The sequence below is a fragment of the Argopecten irradians genome, chromosome 15, assembly GCF_041381155.1.
Source record: "Argopecten irradians isolate NY chromosome 15, Ai_NY, whole genome shotgun sequence".
Classification (NCBI taxonomy): Eukaryota; Metazoa; Mollusca; class Bivalvia; order Pectinida; family Pectinidae; genus Argopecten; species Argopecten irradians.
The window spans coordinates 14,918,237-14,936,558 of NC_091148.1; the positions used below are offsets into that span (position 1 = coordinate 14,918,237).

At 33.7% G+C, this 18,322-nt stretch overlaps 2 protein-coding genes across 2 annotated transcripts; both read right to left on the reverse strand.

The window, feature by feature from the left end:
- Nucleotides 1-1,106: 1,106 nt before the first annotated feature.
- On the reverse strand, nt 1,107-17,492 carry LOC138308932 (uncharacterized). The gene is made up of 4 exons (XM_069249988.1): nt 16,389-17,492; nt 6,578-6,734; nt 4,535-4,642; nt 1,107-4,193 (listed from the first exon to the last, which is right to left on the reverse strand). The coding sequence occupies exons 1-2, from the start codon at nt 17,059-17,061 to the stop codon at nt 6,691-6,693; spliced, it is 717 nt and encodes a 238-aa protein (XP_069106089.1). The 5' UTR covers nt 17,062-17,492; the 3' UTR covers nt 1,107-4,193; nt 4,535-4,642; nt 6,578-6,690.
- Nucleotides 6,741-13,105, reverse strand: LOC138308930 (uncharacterized). Its single transcript, XM_069249987.1, has one exon. It carries the CDS (start codon nt 12,895-12,897, stop codon nt 7,624-7,626), a length of 5,274 nt encoding a protein of 1,757 aa, XP_069106088.1. The 5' UTR covers nt 12,898-13,105; the 3' UTR covers nt 6,741-7,623.
- Nucleotides 17,493-18,322: the final 830 nt, after the last annotated feature.

An 18,322-nucleotide genomic window follows, 5' to 3' on the forward strand; every position in this document is an offset into this window, starting at 1 on the left:
TGGCATTTCGTGCATTTTCTAACGTAAATTTTACCGTTATTTGTGAAATTTCCAAGAGAAATGTTTTGAATTGGATGTGAAAGAGCATGCTCTCAAACACATATAATGACCAATTTTAAGGTCATATGATTCAAAATGGCGGAGATATAGGACATCAATTTTCTTTTTGGCGATTTTATTTTATGCATTGGATGTTGTGTATGTAGTTGCACGAATGCGATGAGATTACATTATGTGGCCAAGGGGAGATAATCTTAACTTTAATTGTACGAGTTATTCCCCATTGGGCGAAGATCTTTATATCGCCAGCACCAGTTATGCAAATTTTGCAATATTATAGAGGAAGAAGCTCACTTCATGTACAGTAAATTCTACTGAAAGAAAAACTTTCTTATCTTAGTACAAAATTAATTCTATGTTCACAGACTATGAAAATTTAATAAAGTTATTGTCATCTAATGAACCACAACTTCTGCAGGATTTGGGCCTCTTCTTTAAAAAGTCGTTTGAACTGAGGAAAGCGGGCTTGCTGAATGCATAAGTTGTTCTTGTTTTATTATTATTGTGTTATACATGTAATGTTACCTTTGTAATTTACTATCGATCCTTGTTTGTGGATGTATAAATGCAAATAAATGAATTGAATTGAATTGATTTATAAGAAAGGAGAATTAATGTGGAGTTGAAACAAAACAGATGTGTTTTTGTGAAAAATCAGGACATGTAGAGCGAGTTCCCCGACCCAACCTCACGTCCATGGCACAACTGTAGTTTGGTAAAAGGCTTCAAGTACCACCAGATAGTTTATTCGGAATACCTTTGTATAGAAGATCAAAAGGTGCCCGAGAGGCAGCACCAAAGAGTCAATTTAAAATTCAGATTAAAAAATTATTAAAAAGATCTTATTATGTGAAGTTAGCAGATGGACGGACCACAGACGAAAGGCAATTGGAATAGTTAAACATCTGATGGTAGTGGACTAAAATGTCCACAGCCTCTTAATTTATCATATTAACATACCATACTATTTCTAACACATATTACAAAAACCAATATAAACACATAATCTGTGCTTCTTACTCCTCACATATATTGAAACACAATACAACTCCAGTATCTATACCGTTTATATAACATACAAAATGTAAATTACTCAAGAAATTTTCCATTTCTTCAGGGTTAACGTTGTAACCTGATCTTAGGCCATCGATATATATTTTCTTCCATTACTATTGTTTTAAGAAACTTTTAATTTTTGTTTCCGGAAAGTGATGGGCCTGTAAGGATAGGGATTGCCAAATGTTCAAGAAAGAATTCAACACTTGATTACATTCAGGTTGTTCATAAGCACACGAATAATTTATTAATAATAATTCTTTATAGATGTTCCACCGCCGACAGAGCATAAACGATACTAATCATTTGAACAATAACTTTAATATGATTAATTGTTTATATATGTGTCAAATTAACACAAAAGTTCATATAATTTTTTTTTTGCTTGCATGCACAATCAATTATGATAATTAATATTTTTATATTCAAGTAAAATAAGAAGCTCAAACGCAGTGTAGCGTCTTTAAATAGGAATTTAAAAAAGAAGAATAATTAAGTATTTTTTTTATAATAATCCTGTAAACATACTTATATTGGCACACCTTTATAATTATTATTTTAAACAGGTCAGTACATTGATGCATTCACACACTCATATCAATTGCTTTACTAATAAAATGTCTGGCACGAAAGCCCTAAAATATTATTAAGCAGCAGTATGTAAGCTTATAGTAGTAAAGCATTAATATGGATTTTAGACTCAATAGTAGGTGGTACAAACAAAAAACTGTATAAATCATACAGACACTTGCGTAATATTTGAAATTTACATACTTGACACCATGTGTGGAAAACCTTACACAGATTTTAGTATTATGGAGCTATAAATAACACAAATCAGAGTGCATACTTTTTTTTTGTCACAGACATCTATTAAACAAATAAAAAAAATCTGTCTTTAACATCAGTACTCCATACTGTTGTACATAATCCAAAAAAAAACCGATAAGGATAATTAACAGTGGGGGGCATTTTGACCAGTTGGTCCATAATTTTGTCAAGTACTATATCAAACTGATCCTGTCCTAAGAAGCGAAACAAATATATAATGATAAAAAATGTGTTTTGATAAAACTTAACACCCTTTGAAAAAGCGAAGGACTGGAGATTCTGTGGGGAAAGAAATTCACAATTTTGGTGATATTACGACTATTCAATCTTTGAAAGGCTTTTAATTCTACAACACCTGGGAGTTTTTTGTTAATTGGAAAGCTTTGGGTCGCTCCACAACTTCCTTAGGGGTGATGACCTCATAAAACATAATTACAATTTTGATTGGTTAGACTACAAAAGGTCACTTAAAAGTTCTTTAAAGTCAGTGACTAGAGAACTTATTTCATGTAATTTCACTCCAACAAACTGTTGTAAAATATACAATGTGTCGATATGGATGCAGATCCATAAAAGCACCAAATACCATTCAGAAATGTCATGTATTTCAATTCAACGTTGTATTAACAACTTTTGGGTAATATCGGAACAACCAGGTTGGATCATGTGACGGACATCTGCAATACCTGTACAGACCGGAGCCTCTTGTGTCCTACCAAGTGACCAATATTGGTGAGAAAGAGTGATATATAAGAACTTACAAAAGTCTGGAAATATGGAAAGTTTAAAACTTAAGAGAGGCAGAAAAAATGTTTTTTCTATGACAAAAAGACAGCCAATCATAGACTATACAATTGAGACTATTTTACGATTTTCAAATGTGAAAATATAAGTTACATAGATAAAGTAATACATTAAAGGCTTTTTCAGCCTATGTATGAAACCAATAATGCCATAACATAACCCTTACCAGGCGAAAAATTGAAAGTTGTGGTAAGGGAAATTATAGCAGCTGGTGTAAAATGGGTTTTTTTTCTGAAAAAAATATAACACTGATAGTTCATAGGTAAAATACTGGTATTTATGGAGAACCAGAAGAAACCCTGTTCATATCAAAATACAAATGGTGATACACAGAGGCTTCAGTAACAACAAGAACAACACAAAAGTAGTTAAAACTCGCTCTATCTAAAAATGCCACCCACATGGGTCTGACAATTCCAGATTGATACACCTCATTAACTATTCTACCTGTTTGTCATTAACAGTGTATAAACAGGGTATAGAAAATCATGACCCAAAGATATGCGAAGGACATGAATATACAGAATTTGGTGATTTAGAAATTGTTTTTCATATGGACAGTACATCTAATTGACTGGTAGTTACAAATTAATATCACAAACACATCAGGAACAATTATACCTTCATTGTGTCTCATTCAAACAAAAATAAAAATGTTAAATTGTACACAATATCAAATTGTAAAGACTGAAAAAGGACCTAAACACCAACCAATAAATGATCTCTATGACGCATGTTTTCTTTTCTGTATAATTGGGTTTTTTTCAGAATTATGTCCATTAACAAAAAATCTTACCATTTGAACAGCAACAATTCTGAAAACCGGTAATTTTAATCAAATTTATCAATTAATAAGTCTATTTTAAAAAAAGTTAAACAATATTTGCAGAAAAAAAAGAGTATATTAAACAAATATACTGACGAAGCATAAACAATATTTATTATTTGAACAATAATTGATATTTAATTGTGTCTAATTAACACCAAAAAACATTTAAATCATTTATTTAGATTTCTTTGTCAGCACAATCAGTACCTCATTGAATATAGGGCACAGTGTCATGGATTTGTTTTGGTATGTAACTAATTATTTCAAAAACTAGGTTTTTTTTATACATTTTACAAGTTTATAAACACTATTTCCCTAGGGATGAATGCATAATAAAGTTAAATGGACATGACTAAATGATAATTATATGTATATTATTATATAGCATAGGTTTCACAGTTCTTATTATCAACCAAATCAAAAAAGAATAGATAGTTACTGGCAAATCTACTTCACACGATCTTCAATACTTAATTAAACTGGCTCCAACTTGAGTGAACAACTCTTCCATAAGGAGATAAATTGAGCTAAAGGTATTCTTTCTAGGCAGTCAATCCAGTCATAATCCCTTTCCTAAAGGGCCATCTCCTTTAAATCTCAGCTCACAACCTGTCTATGAACAAATGTTTGTATTTATGCTATGAGGGTATCTTCAAAACCAAGAATAATAATGTGAAGGTTAAACTTTTCAGTATATACACTATTTGATTTATATTTAATTTTCTAGATATTGCTTTCATTAGAAACTGAAAATACCATAATTATCAATTCTCTTTATTAATATGTCAAATTATCAATTTGAATTTTAGTAATGATTCATAAGATAATGCTACGTAAACTTCCTGAAGAGGACATTTCTTTATTTAATTCTGATTATCTCCCTTTGGAATTCTCCGAAACATAATGAAATCATATTCAATGATTTTGCCCATGTCATAATTTTAACATCATTACCTGGAGCATTTTCGTTGGCTGTGTCATGCAGGAAATCTATTGTGATGTAATGAATTGATGTCTGGATTTCACAATGCTGTGACTCAATGGCAGCTTCTACTGGATCTTCTACAACAGTTATTATGACATTGGAATTGTTGGAAATGAGGGATCTTTCCTCTGCTTTTCAACCTTTAAATATAATCAAAGTGCCAAGGCCACTCGTAGATGCTGTGAATGAAGGACTCAACAAAGGAATGAAAGCATCGGTTTATCATTTATATAAAATTAGTTAACACATTGTAGAGTATTGTATTTTAATAATGTACAATGTTAAATTTTGGAGTTAAACAAAAGATATTTATTATTTTATTATAATTTAAGTTGATTCAACAAACATAGGTTAAATAGGTTAATGACTGAAATATATTTTATATATTAAAATTTCTTATTTCTAAAATAAGTAGATTTATTAAACCAATAAATCTAGTAAAAAACTTAGTGCCATTTTCGTTTAATGCATGTAAGTAATCGATATACGCATATTAATTATTGAAATTATCAATGTCTCTTTAAAAGTAAGGAAATTAATCATTTAATATCCATTTAATAACAACAGAAATATTGCGATTTTCGGATTATGTAGTGATTTCCTTGTTAGAAAGACTAACAGCTGCTTGCAAGTATATCACTTTGTTATGCCGACTTTTGACTTATAAATCATGGCCAGATACATTTGTCAAATAAAAAGTCATGATTTGGTTACCTATTACAACAATCCTTTGATGTTATGAAACATTGTTGCAAATATGTTTTGTATGTTTGTTTAAACACGGCTTGAACAAGTCGAACAGCAAGTGCTCTGCAGTGCACTTTCACTACGGTAATATAGAAATGAGGTTTAAAGGGAGGCAACTCCAACTTTCACATCTCTAGTAATTTCATCAGATATAGTTTGGTTAGCTACAGTAATATAGCAGTGTAACGGCCGTCCATGTTTTCAGAAACAAGAGGCCCAGAGGGCCTGTATCGCTCACCTGTTTTTTTTTGTTTTTTTTTTTTGAGTAATTCTGTAATTTAGTAATAAGTGATTCAAAAATCACAAAGACTCTTACAATTAGAAAAAATAGCAAATTTGACTCCATGATTTCTTTAATTTTGAATACCAACCATATAGTGATGCTATAGATACCATACGAATATGCTATCCAATACATAGTTTCAGAGAGGAAGTAATTTATATGAAAATAGTAGCCTTATTAACCTTTTTGGCCCCGCGCCTAAGGCCCCAGGGGTCAGCCCCATCATTTGTACAATTTTGAATCATCACCCTATAAAGATGCTACCATTGCATTATGAGTGCTATCCCATGCTTAGTTTCAGAGAGGAAGTGGTTTATATGGAAATAGCCAAATTGACCCCTTTTGACCCTGCCCCTCAGGCCCCCAGGGGGTCAGCCCCATTATTTGTAAAATTTTGAATCCCCACCCTATGAGGATGCTACCATTGCATTATGAGTGCTATCCCATGCTTAGTTTCAGAGAAGAAGTTGTTTATATAGAAATAGCCAAATTCACCCCTTTTTTAACCCGCCCCTCAGGACCCCGGGGGTCAGCCGCATCATTTGTACAATTTCGAATCTCCACCCTACATTGATTTGCATACTTGTTAGAGATATTTCCAATAATAGTCTACATACAAAGTTTCATTAAGCTTGGTTCATATTTTCTCAAGGATGTCGCACGACCGACAAAATACTATCACAATAGGTCACCATGACCTATAGTCAGGTGACCTAATGCTGCAATAAGCAGATTCTTAATATCCATCATAACAGCACACGTACATATGTTTTAAACTAAAATACCCACTCAACAATACATCTATTTCTGACATATATCATATAAGTAACACATGGAATTATAATTGGTTAATTCTTTCTTGGATGGTTTAGAGTTTCACAGTTAGTCTATATGGTACAATTATCACCACATATAAAACAAATGTGTTTGAATCTTGGTTTTTTGTCAACAACAAATATTGCATCAAAATAAATATAGATACCTTTCCACAGCCGTGATTACCAAGTCACAGAGGTCAGAAGTCAGCAACACAACATAGCTTCAGTATATTAAAGAAATGCAGGAAGCGATGACAAGGCAATTCATCGATCTATATCAGTTGGGAATCATGAGCAAAAGGTGGCCTTTGAGTGCATGGTCTGGAAAAAATAAAATTTTCATTATAAATAACATATTATGTATCACAGATCTTCTTGAGATATAGGTTTTAGATACATTTATCTGTTTATTGAATTTCCTATGCATTAATAATTTTATACTTAAGTAAGTTTGCAGTGATCAGGTAGATTTTGCTTTATAATTACACTGTAATGATAATATGTACATATTTCAAAAAAACGTTTTTGCATTGCGTTTTGTATACACGTATATATCTATCCGTAAAGAAACATTCTTCCAAGAGAAACTGACCTTAATCATATTGACAACAGACAAAACAAATCACAGCTTTTACCCCTGGTTAGGGTAAAACAGAATTAGAATCTACCTTGAAATGAATGTGAGAGAGAGAGAGAGGAAGAGGGGAAGGGATAAGGAGAGAGACCGAGAAAGACAGGGAGAAAAGTAGGGAGGGATTATCTTCTTAAATTACTCACCTATTATGATAATGCCATGGACAGCATAGCAGATACAATTGTATATGCCCTAGCTGCAGGGCTTAATCATAAGAGATGTTGAAGTTATCAAGTAGAGCCCAACAAAAAATACCTTTGTTAGAGAAAATCATCAACGTTCTATTCACATCTTATTGCAATACACTGGTTCAAAACTTCTCTTATATAGTTTATCAATAAGCATCATAGAAATCACTGGCTCTCATTTATTTTGATAACATAAATTCTTATTAAGATGGAAAAACATATCCTTCTCTATAGGTTTATCGCCTTATTCGTTCAATTCCGAGTTTGATAACAAAATTTCATGAAGATCTATATTTATGGGGTTTTTTTCTGAAACATTTTCTTTTTCAAGTTTCAATGAAACTACAGTAAATATCACTTTCAAATAACTATTTACTTTCAAATCTTTTTAAAAGTGAAACCTTATTTCAACCATTTCATGAAAACTGTAGTAACACGGTATCACCTCAACATTTTCAATATCAACACCCTTTACATAAACATGGTCAATAAGAGTTCCACGTTCAGTTGTTGCTTCTGTAACATATTGCATGTAACCAAGTTCTTCCATTTCTTTTTGTATTGAGGATGCAATAAGTAAAATGTTCTGGTTAAAATCACCCAATACTATAGACCTATTACTGTGATTATTTACTTTTTGTATCAACTGATGAAGAGTGGTCTTAAATTCTGTGACACAGTATGACTGAGGACGATATATAGTAACTATAGTTACTCCTTTCACATCAAATGCCACATACTCTATGTTTTCTATTTCAAAATCTATGTGTTGCATCTTGTCATTATGCCTGGTAAATACTGCTACTCCCCCATGCTCCTGACTGTGGAGATCATGTGTCATATTGTAGGATTCTCGTCTGGACTGACTATGTACTAGTGAGAAATTCTTTACATTTATATCATAACCAGTAAAATCCTGTAACCATGTTTCTGTGAAACATAAATAATCTGCAGTTTGTATCTGCCTGTTGACATTTATATCTCTGATATGTGCTAAAATACCCTCAGTATTGTGATAAATAATAGTAACATCTTGGTTTCCTCCAGCCGAGTCACATAGAAACAAAGGCATGTTTTCCATCGCTTCCTTAATTTTGGGGTTACAGAAAATTGCTTTTTCATTAAAACCAAGTATTGTCAGTCCATTCAAAGATGTAACACGACTTAATGCTACATATCCCTGTCCTGGTGCAAACACTTTTTCCAGTGAAACTACAGCTTTTTCTGTTGTAAGTCCTTGTACTTTGTGAACAGTACATGCCCATGCAAGTTTAAGTGGAAATTGTCTTCTGATGTATCTTTTATTTCGTCCATTGTATTCTTCATAACGGTCTATCATAACTCTCACTTCATTTCCAACTTTTCTCCCCTGTTGTAATGCAATTTTTTTGTTGTCAAAACGTATTTCAATGTGGGTTATTTTTGAAAGTGTTTCTGAAGTATCACTGACAAGTTGTGTAACAATACCAAATGCCCCATTTACTAATCCATCTGTTACATCTACATTTTTAGTAAGCATGACACGTGCTCCTATTGCAAGCCATAATGATTGCTGGAGAGAATAAGATCCTTTATTTCCAGAAACCTCTCTATTAGTCATTTTCCCACTTCGTTCATCTTTTATCCAATTCTCTGCTTCTATACATACAGGATTTTCACACATCGAATGTAATGCCTTTATGTTATGTTGATCAACTTGGTCATTACGTGGAAAGATATGTAGATCATCACTAAACTCCCCAGTTTCTCTACCAGATAGTAAATTGCTGTCTTGTGAAGGTAAAGTGTCCTTCTTAGATTTGATTCGGCAACGATTAAGTGTGTCAGCAAACTGCTTGTCTTCTTTCTGGCGCATGATTTCATCTAACTGCACTATAGAAAAATTATCATTCCATAAATCATAACAGATTTCTTTGGTAAACAGAGCCTTTCCTTTAACAGGAGGAAGTTGGTAAAAGTCTCCTACAGCAAGTATACTAACATTACCAAATGGAGAGTGGTCACCTGTCTGTTTAATTTGTCTCAGTCTTCCATGTATATAGGACAGTAATTTCTTGTCAACCATTGATATTTCGTCAATAATAAGTAGCTGTAACTGGCCAAGTTTTGTGCGCAAAGAATTGATCTTCTCATCACCTAGAGGTTGGTACGTCAGTGGTGCATCTACAGGTATTGATAATGCATTATGAATAGTAGAGCCACCTATATTAAAAGCTGCGACACCAGTTGGAGCAACAAGTATTACTGAAGTATCTTCAGGATTAGACAATGTTGGAGCAAAAAGTCTTGTCAATTCAAAAAACACAGTCTTTATCAAATGTGACTTTCCAGTACCAGCACCACCAGTAACAAAAACCTTGAAAGCATCTGGATTTTTACCGTGGATTTTGTCTAAACACCATTTCCGTATTCTATAAAATACTTCACTCTGTTTCTCATTCATTGATCGTAGTAAACCAAGCCCTTCTTGTTTTGATACAACTGTTGGACAGATTTCGATGTTGATTTTTCTATCATTTGTTAATAAATCTGGAATTCCACCAAGATCCTCATCCGTTTCATTTTTATTTGGTATTTGTTGTTGACATTCAATTCGTTCACATTCTGTTTCTGGGCAAATCTGTGACCATGCATCTTCTTGCAATCCACATTCTTCAAATAATTGTTGAGCTTCTGCTAGTACTTCAATATCTTTTTCATATACTGAACGATTGTTTTCAACAATTTCCATCACTTCTTTTAGCACCGTTTGTGTATTATACTTGACCCAACCTTTTTGATAGAATTCTTCATAACTTTTAAATTCATTTGGCTTCAATTGAATGTCTATCCTATATGGTAGAAATAGTTGCAACATACTTTGATAATACTTTTCAGGGGCTCGAGTCATCGAAAATCTTGGGTAACGTACCACAGCTGCATCTGTACGTGTTCTTTTCATTATGAAACCTAAATCATTTTGCAATGCATACACATTACTTTGATGTTTTGCTCTTGAAGCCTCAGTAGATGCCAGTATTCTGTATTCTGAACAAAATGTTGCCAAACACATTTCCTCAAATTCCTCAGTCTTAGGTCTAGCTTTGTACCTGTCTATTAAACTTGTCATCCAGATGTCACTGTCATCAACATTGGATTTCTGACGTATAACTGACAATGGTAGACTCATTCTAATAGGATTGTCCCCCACAGGAATAAACTGTACCTTTCTAGAACTTTCTTTTAGCCTCAGATTACACACTCTATATGTTGCCTCTTGAGCACTGACTTCTCTGTAGTGGAGATATGCACTTCCCAACTTTTTCATAGCTTGCTCAGCATCTGTATTTCCATCTCTGGCCTCTGTTTGAGCATGCTCTAGAACTTGACTTATTTCTCTTTCTGCCTTTGATATATAGGAAACAATGTACACCACACAAGCATATGCATCTGTTACATACTGTATGTCCATGTTTGCATCCCAACAACGCAGTAGATGGGGATTGTACTGATTAATCCAAACACTGTCAGGGTTTCTTTTCAATGTAATACCTATTTTTCCTGTTAGGGCATTGCATGCATCTTCAAAAATATCTTGTGTTATTCCTAATTGTTGAAATACTTCTTGAGTTGTTGACCCATTGTTTCCATTAGACATTTCTCTCCAAATGCTATCTAAGATTACCTTAGCTTCTTCTTTGTTCATGCAACATTTTTTATCAGAATCTGACACATTTTCTTCCAATATTTCTTTTTGGCTTGTTGGGCGTGAAATAAATGTTCTCTCTGATGCTGGTCTCGGGAAATTGAATCTGCACTCTTTATCTCCCTTTTTGCATGCTTTAGAATGTCTCTTACTGTGTTGTTGCACACTTGATACTATGTCATACATTTCAGATTGACAATCTAATGGCATTTCACAGGTGATATACTTATCTATAAATTCCACAACTTCTCTATCATCATCTTTGTCTAGTTTTGGAGCATCTTCTACCCAGAATAAGCAATGTGTATGTGGTGATCCTCTTTGTTGAAACTCAACTCTGTAAAAGTAGTCTTTGATTTTACCAATGGGTTCTGCATTTGACATTATAACCTCTTTCAAAAATTTATGAAACTTGTGATCAAACATTCTAGCAACAGTCACAGGATTGCTCTTTAAAATATCATTTTTTGATTTCCAATCAAGGTCATTAACATTCCTCTTATCATTTTGTTGCTTGAGAATAGACTCAATTATATCTGTCCATCTCATTTCAGCTGAAGAAAATGAACAAAACCAGGTTGGTAGCCCGAGTTGTCTCAACATAGCAAATAGATCTTTCTGTGTAGCTTGCCAGTATGGGGGAGTGCCTCTAATTGGTCTAAGAAATTTGTATCCATCATCTTTTTTCAAGATATCCTTTACAAGCTCCTGATTCTGTAGTATGCCTGCGTTTATACTTTGACCATCTTTTCCAATTTTCTCACCTTTTCTTAAAGCTATTGAGACACTTGATATTACTTGCTGTAGTTCAGATATATATTGAGCAAAGAACAGAAAATTAGTATCTTGAGCAAATCTGTTATCAACATTCATCAGCCTATTGTGTAAATATCTACTTAATGTTATCACTGTGTCACGTTCATCACTGAACACATTCTCACCATCAGGAAACAGTACAGGAAATGCCTTTGCTTCTATGCCCTTCTCCATCAAAATACTAATTGGGTTATTTTTCTCACACGGTGCAACAGAAAAAACCTTATCAAAATACTGATCTAAGACTTCTTGAGCTATGTCTGCAGGTTGGAGACATGTATCTAGTGGCATGGCATGTTGCGTGTCATCTTCATCTTCTGTCAGCTCATTATTGTCTGTACTTGTTTTGTCAATCATGCTATCATCTTGAACAGCAACATTGTCTTCTGCTGCATAATCACAAATCTTTTCAATAGGATTTTCCCATGATTCATCAATTTCTACATCTCTATACCACTTATTTGTTTCCTTCAAAAATTGTATTGCTGTTTTAAGTCGAGCTGTATTTACAAATTCATACTTATAGTGTCCTTTGTATGATAATTTCCGCTTTAATTTCACACGTATCAACTGGTTTTCATTTTCAGTCCTTGGTAAGACAGTGATGGATTGATTTACATTTGTTGGAACACATACAACAGGTCCATGAACTCCAAACTGACCTCCTTTTGGCAGTGGTATCATTTTCATGAATGGTATAATGACAGAGATCAAATGTCTTTCAACTGCATTTAAACATTTCAGTTCCTCTGGAATCGTTTTTAATTTAAGGTTGTTTATTCCAGCCTCTGATGGTACTTTACCTGCAAGGAGTTTTCTGTGACATGTGTAACAGATCCATAGTTTACATCTACTTGTGCAGTTGTGTGTTTCTGTCTCAGGACAGGGAATTAAATAATCATCAGAAATGCACAGTTCAGCAAGATCATATATCTCTTTTCCCTTTTCTCTGTATGTTTCTTTATTACAATGAACAACTTGCTTTTGGAACAACAACTTGCGACAAACAGAACATACATGATCAGGATACTCACTTATCTCTTTCTTAAAATGTGCTGTCACAAATTCTATATTGTGCTTCTGCTCATTCTTTAATCTCCTTGAAGCAATCACTCTACTTTTTACATTGTTAGAATATTCCTCATCATTTTCATATTTCATCTTTAAAGTTCTTTTTTTGGTTTCTCTATGCTCGTCATTTTGTTCATATTTTCTTTTAGATGCTTGCTTTACACTTTCTCTATGCTCATCATTCTGTTCATATTTTCTTTTAGATGCTTGCTTTACACTTTCTTTATGCTCATCATTCTGTTCATATTTTCTTTTAGAAGCTTGCTTTACACTTTCTTTATGCTCGTCATTCTGTTCATATTTTCTTTTAGATGCTTGCTTTACACTTTCTTTATGCTCATCATTCTGTTCATATTTTCTTTTAGATGCTTGCTTTACACTTTCTTTATGCTCATCATTCTGTTCATATTTTCTTTTAGATGCTTGCTTTACACTTTCTTTATGCTCATCATTCTGTTCATATTTTCTTTTAGATGCTTGCTTTACACTTTCTTTATGCTCATCATTCTGTTCATATTTTCTTTTAGATGCTTGCTTTACACTTTCTTTATGCTCATCATTCTGTTCATATTTTCTTTTAGATGCTTGCTTGACACTTTCTCTATGCTCATCATTCTGTTCGTATTTTTTCTTGGATGCCCGTCTTAAATTTTGTTGATGTTTTTCATCACACATGTATTTTGTTTTTGATGCTTGCTGTTTTGCTTCCCTATTTACGTCATCTTGTTCATATTTTTTCTTTAACATCTCCTTTACTTTTTCTCTATGCACAATATCCTCATGATATTTTTTCCTGCTGGCTTCTTTTACAGCTTCTCTATAGGTTGCATTTGTTTTGTAATTTAAACACGATGCTCTTTTTAATTTTACCCTACGGTTTTCATTCATGTGGTACCTTTCTTTATCTCTCTGACATGTACTACTGATTCCACTGTTTACCCTTTCTGATCCATCTACATTTCTGACTTTCATCGCAGATTTTCTCAAATGCACTATCCTCATGAGCTCTTTTTGAATTCTCCGTCTACTTGTTACAGATTTTGGCCGTCTTTGCCTTACCAATTTTTTATCAATATTACATCTCTTTTTCTCATTTTCAGTTGCTTTCGAAGTTCCTGTCCCAGAAAACATTGCATCTTCATTAGAATTCAACATTGCCATATCTGGTAGAACTTGCATACCTGTGCCACATGTATTGTTGTAAAAAGCATTTGTAATTTCACTTCCTGCTATTTCATGATCATTGTTTGAACAGTTTTCTTCTAAATTATCACTATTAGTCAGGTCTTGTGCGTCCATATCACTCGGAACAGATATAAAAACTGCTGTTACTTCAAACTGATCTGCTGGTTTGTAATGCATTGATGTTGCCAAATGAATACAATGTGTGTATACATCATCTATGTTGTTATAATTTAACAAAATACTTGTTCCATTGGGTACTTGTATACCATTTGTATTTCTGGAATGTGAATCAAACACGAAATATCTAGCATTTTGTTTCACAACAATAAATGTATTACCTTTAAAGGTTACAAAGGCTGCGTGACTTTCTCTTTGATCCAGAGCCATTTGTAATGCTGCATATAATGTGTGAAATTGATAAAGGTCATTGTCAATGTTTGTATTACCCAGTGTTCCTGATATTGAATGTTGAAATTTCAGATCAAAAATTTTACCATAGCAATCAATCAATCTTGGCACTTCACTAATAGCAATATAATCATTCCTCATGGTTGAGCTGTTCCTGAGATGGCCATACATTTCATTGCCGATTTCAAGTACATGGTCTAAATCTGATGGTGTCCATAATTTCATGTCTCTTTTCTGGCTATATAAAACAGCTGATAAGCTATTCAGTACACACTGTTTACCTGCATTTTCCATAAAATGTGAATGACCTTGATGATAACTTCCTTTTACAGGACGGTTCAATGGCATCTGAACTTCTCTTTCCTTATGTTCCACATGTTTAATGATTGAACAATTTTGCTCGTCAATGTTTTGTGGTATTCCTGGTGCATTATCATGTTTTTGATCACTAACATTTACATCTGCAGAAGTCATATGGTCATTGCTGTCATGTGGTGTTAATATTGTCAAATCTTTCTTGTTTATCTCTATTTCCATCTCTGTATTTTCATTACAGTTTAAGGTAACCTTCGTTACATTATCTCTACATGTTTTTACTTTCCTTTTCCCATCTTTTGCGACAGTAGGTCTATCATCTTTTCTATTATTCTCACTTTCAGATATAACAGAATGTTTTCTTGAACACTTCAGTGAAATGTCTTCAAAAGCTTTACGAACTATATGTGTATCTTGTGTGCAAATTGCAGCATGTTCTCTTTCTATGTAAGTGTCTCCATAATTTGCTCTGTTACTTCCAGCAAATGTTACCACATTTTCTTCAACATCACCAACTGAAGTTACCACATCATAATGTGCTTGGAATTGATGTACGAGGTAGATAGCTTCCTCTTCCACTGAAGCATTTTTGTCTACTTGAGTAGCAGAAAATTTGTGCCATGAAGCCATATTGTCCTCATATATATAGATATCAGTTGAGAGCAAATCAGCAGCAGCCAAAATCTCTATTTCTGTTGCCCATTTTCCAGCTTTGAACATTTGCTTTTTTTCTACCCACTCACTAACAGATTTGTATCCTGATCTTAAATGGCTTACATACTTGTTCGAGTTCTTGAGCATATGGTTCACTATTGCACATCGCATTTTTCTGTGGTTACATTCATCACCAAATACACTGAATGATAGAGCACGGAAAAAGCAGTTACCATCTCCTTCAATACACTGTGTTTGTAGTGGTTTTCCAAGTGGCCTAGCATTTATGGATTCTCTTGGTTTGGTAATGCTGTCATTTATACCCAGGGTATTTGCCAACTTTTTTTGTGTACTTTCAGTTAATACATTAAACGTATAAACCACTGGCCCTGTTTCCCCTTTGTATACCACATCTGATTCAGAAGTTTCCTTATTACTCTTTACTTTTCTCTGTTTAACACTTTTACTTCCCTTTGTCATTTTTGCCAAGTTCTTTACAGTAGAAAAACTTAATGAATTCACACTGCTTACATTTTCAAGCTGACTCATTCTATGTTCTATTTTACTTTTCATTTCACTTGATAAGAGTGGCATTTTCTTTTCTGCTTTGATCTTATCTTTACTTTTTTTCTGATCATTTGTTTTTTGGTCATTTTCTACTTCTACAAATAGCATGTGTTTTCCTGGTTTTGATTTCTTATTGTGTATCATGTCTGTAACGTTGCTTTCAGTTTGCTCATTTGTTTTGTTACTTTGTTTTTTACATCGCGTTTGCTCATCTGGCTTGTTGCAACAATTTTGCTCATTGTCATTTGGATTGTTACAATGATTTTCCTCATTTGGTTTGCTACAAGGGGTTTGTTTATTAGATTCAATAAATGGTTTACTTTGTGGCTCATTTAGCTTGATGTGCATTTCATTACCTGGTTTGTTATGAACTAAATCGGTACTTGTTACACTATCAGGTTCGTTACATATCTTACATTCTACACTGTTTTGTTTAGTATATAACTCATTACCTGGTTTGTTGCGTTGTTCAGCACATGGTTCACTGCATTGTTCAGCACATGGTTCACTGCATCCTTCAGCAAATGGTTCACTCAGTGGTTCATTACATGGCTTGCTCTGTGGCTCATCACATGGCTTGTTTTGTGACTCAGTATATGGTTTAGTTTGTATTTCAGTATATAGTTCGTATATTGTTTCTTGATCTTTTTTAGTTCTACCAACGTCCCTCTGCACTGAGTTAGTTGGCTGCGTCTGTCCTGCGACACCGAAGGTTAATGGTGAAGGTACAGTCGGTGCTGTACAAACGCACGGTGGCGAGTCAGACTGCGGTGAGATATCCTTCTGGATATACAGACTTCCTTGAGGATGATCTAACCTCAAGGCATTCAGAGGTTTTCCCGCAGCGAGAGGGGAAGGCTCTCCTAGGCCTGTAGGTGACAACCCGTGGTCACCTACTAATTGGTCACACGAAGATTTACCCCCAAGAGTGGGGGAAGGCTCTCCTAGGCCTGCAGGCACTGACCCCTGGCTATCTACTGGTGGATCACCATCCTGGAGTCTCCCTCTGTTCCTAGCAATGGCAGCCATGGCCAGTGAGCGCTTGCTCTTTCGTGGCATCTCTGAAAATACAATATTAACAATATTTTGTACATTAATAATTGGTATAAACATTGAGAAATACATATATCATTCAATTATTTCAGCTTCAATGCTTCTGCAATTTAATTCTACTGCGTTGCATTATATATAAATACATTTATATGTCATTCCTGCATGCAAGCTTTGCATTACATTCAGAATACTGTTTGTACATCTGCCACTATCAGCATGGTAGTGTAACTGTTGTTGTTTGGGCATCTGTATGCATAGTAGACCGTTTGTTGCTTCTTAGCAGTTTTTAGGCAGTTTTTTGGCAATTATAAGGTAGTTCTTAGGTAGTCTATTTTAAAATGAACTGCCAAAAATGTCCAAATATCTTGCATGCGACTGCTTACTTTAGGTAGTTCTTAGGCAGTCTGTTTCAAAATGAACTGCCTAAAATGTCCAAATATAGCACAAGAAACTGCTTAATGTACTAATCAAAACTGCTTAATATCTATAAATAGCTCACCAAACTGCTAAAAAATTCCAAATATGGAGCATGCGACTGCTTTTATATATGAACCAAAACTGCTTAATACTTATATATATATATATATATATATATATATAAGCTCAAGGAACTGTTATATGTTCAATTATATGGAAAAATTAAAACACTACCCTAGCTCTAAGACAAACATTGCAGTTTTTGAAAAACCTGCCTTACAATTATGCATTTACTGGTACATGTATTCATTTTTCAGAAATTCCGAAAATAAAAGATTAAAGAATATAAGGGTGGAATATAAAGCAATCCAAGACATATACATAAACTATTTAAGTATTATGTTTATTTTGTGTCATCCATACAAATATTAAAACAAAACACATTATCTATATTATTATACTAGGGGTGTATGAGAGTCAAATGGGAAATGAATTTGAGTTTAATCAATTAAATTATGAGTAGTTAACATATAAGTTTCGATATTTAAATGTATGGTTCCCATCCGGCTATATATATATATATGCACATAGATTGCAAGCTCATGCATCTTACCTTGTACTTTGGGGGTATATACAGCCAAATATAGGGTTATAATCCAATGCAACATAAGAATGCAGAAATCAAAAACTGAAACATTTTTTCCATTTCCATTCCATGGCTACAATTCCCTTTATATTAACAATTTAAACATGTATAACTGCATGTTGAAAACTACACCTCACTTATAATTATTTAGATGTCCAAAATATTCACCAAATGGTCCAAATTATGTAGATTATTTGTGCACGTGCACATGCTTCCTCACACCAAACTGTTCAAACTGACCGCTGGAATTTGGAGGGAGACTATACAGGT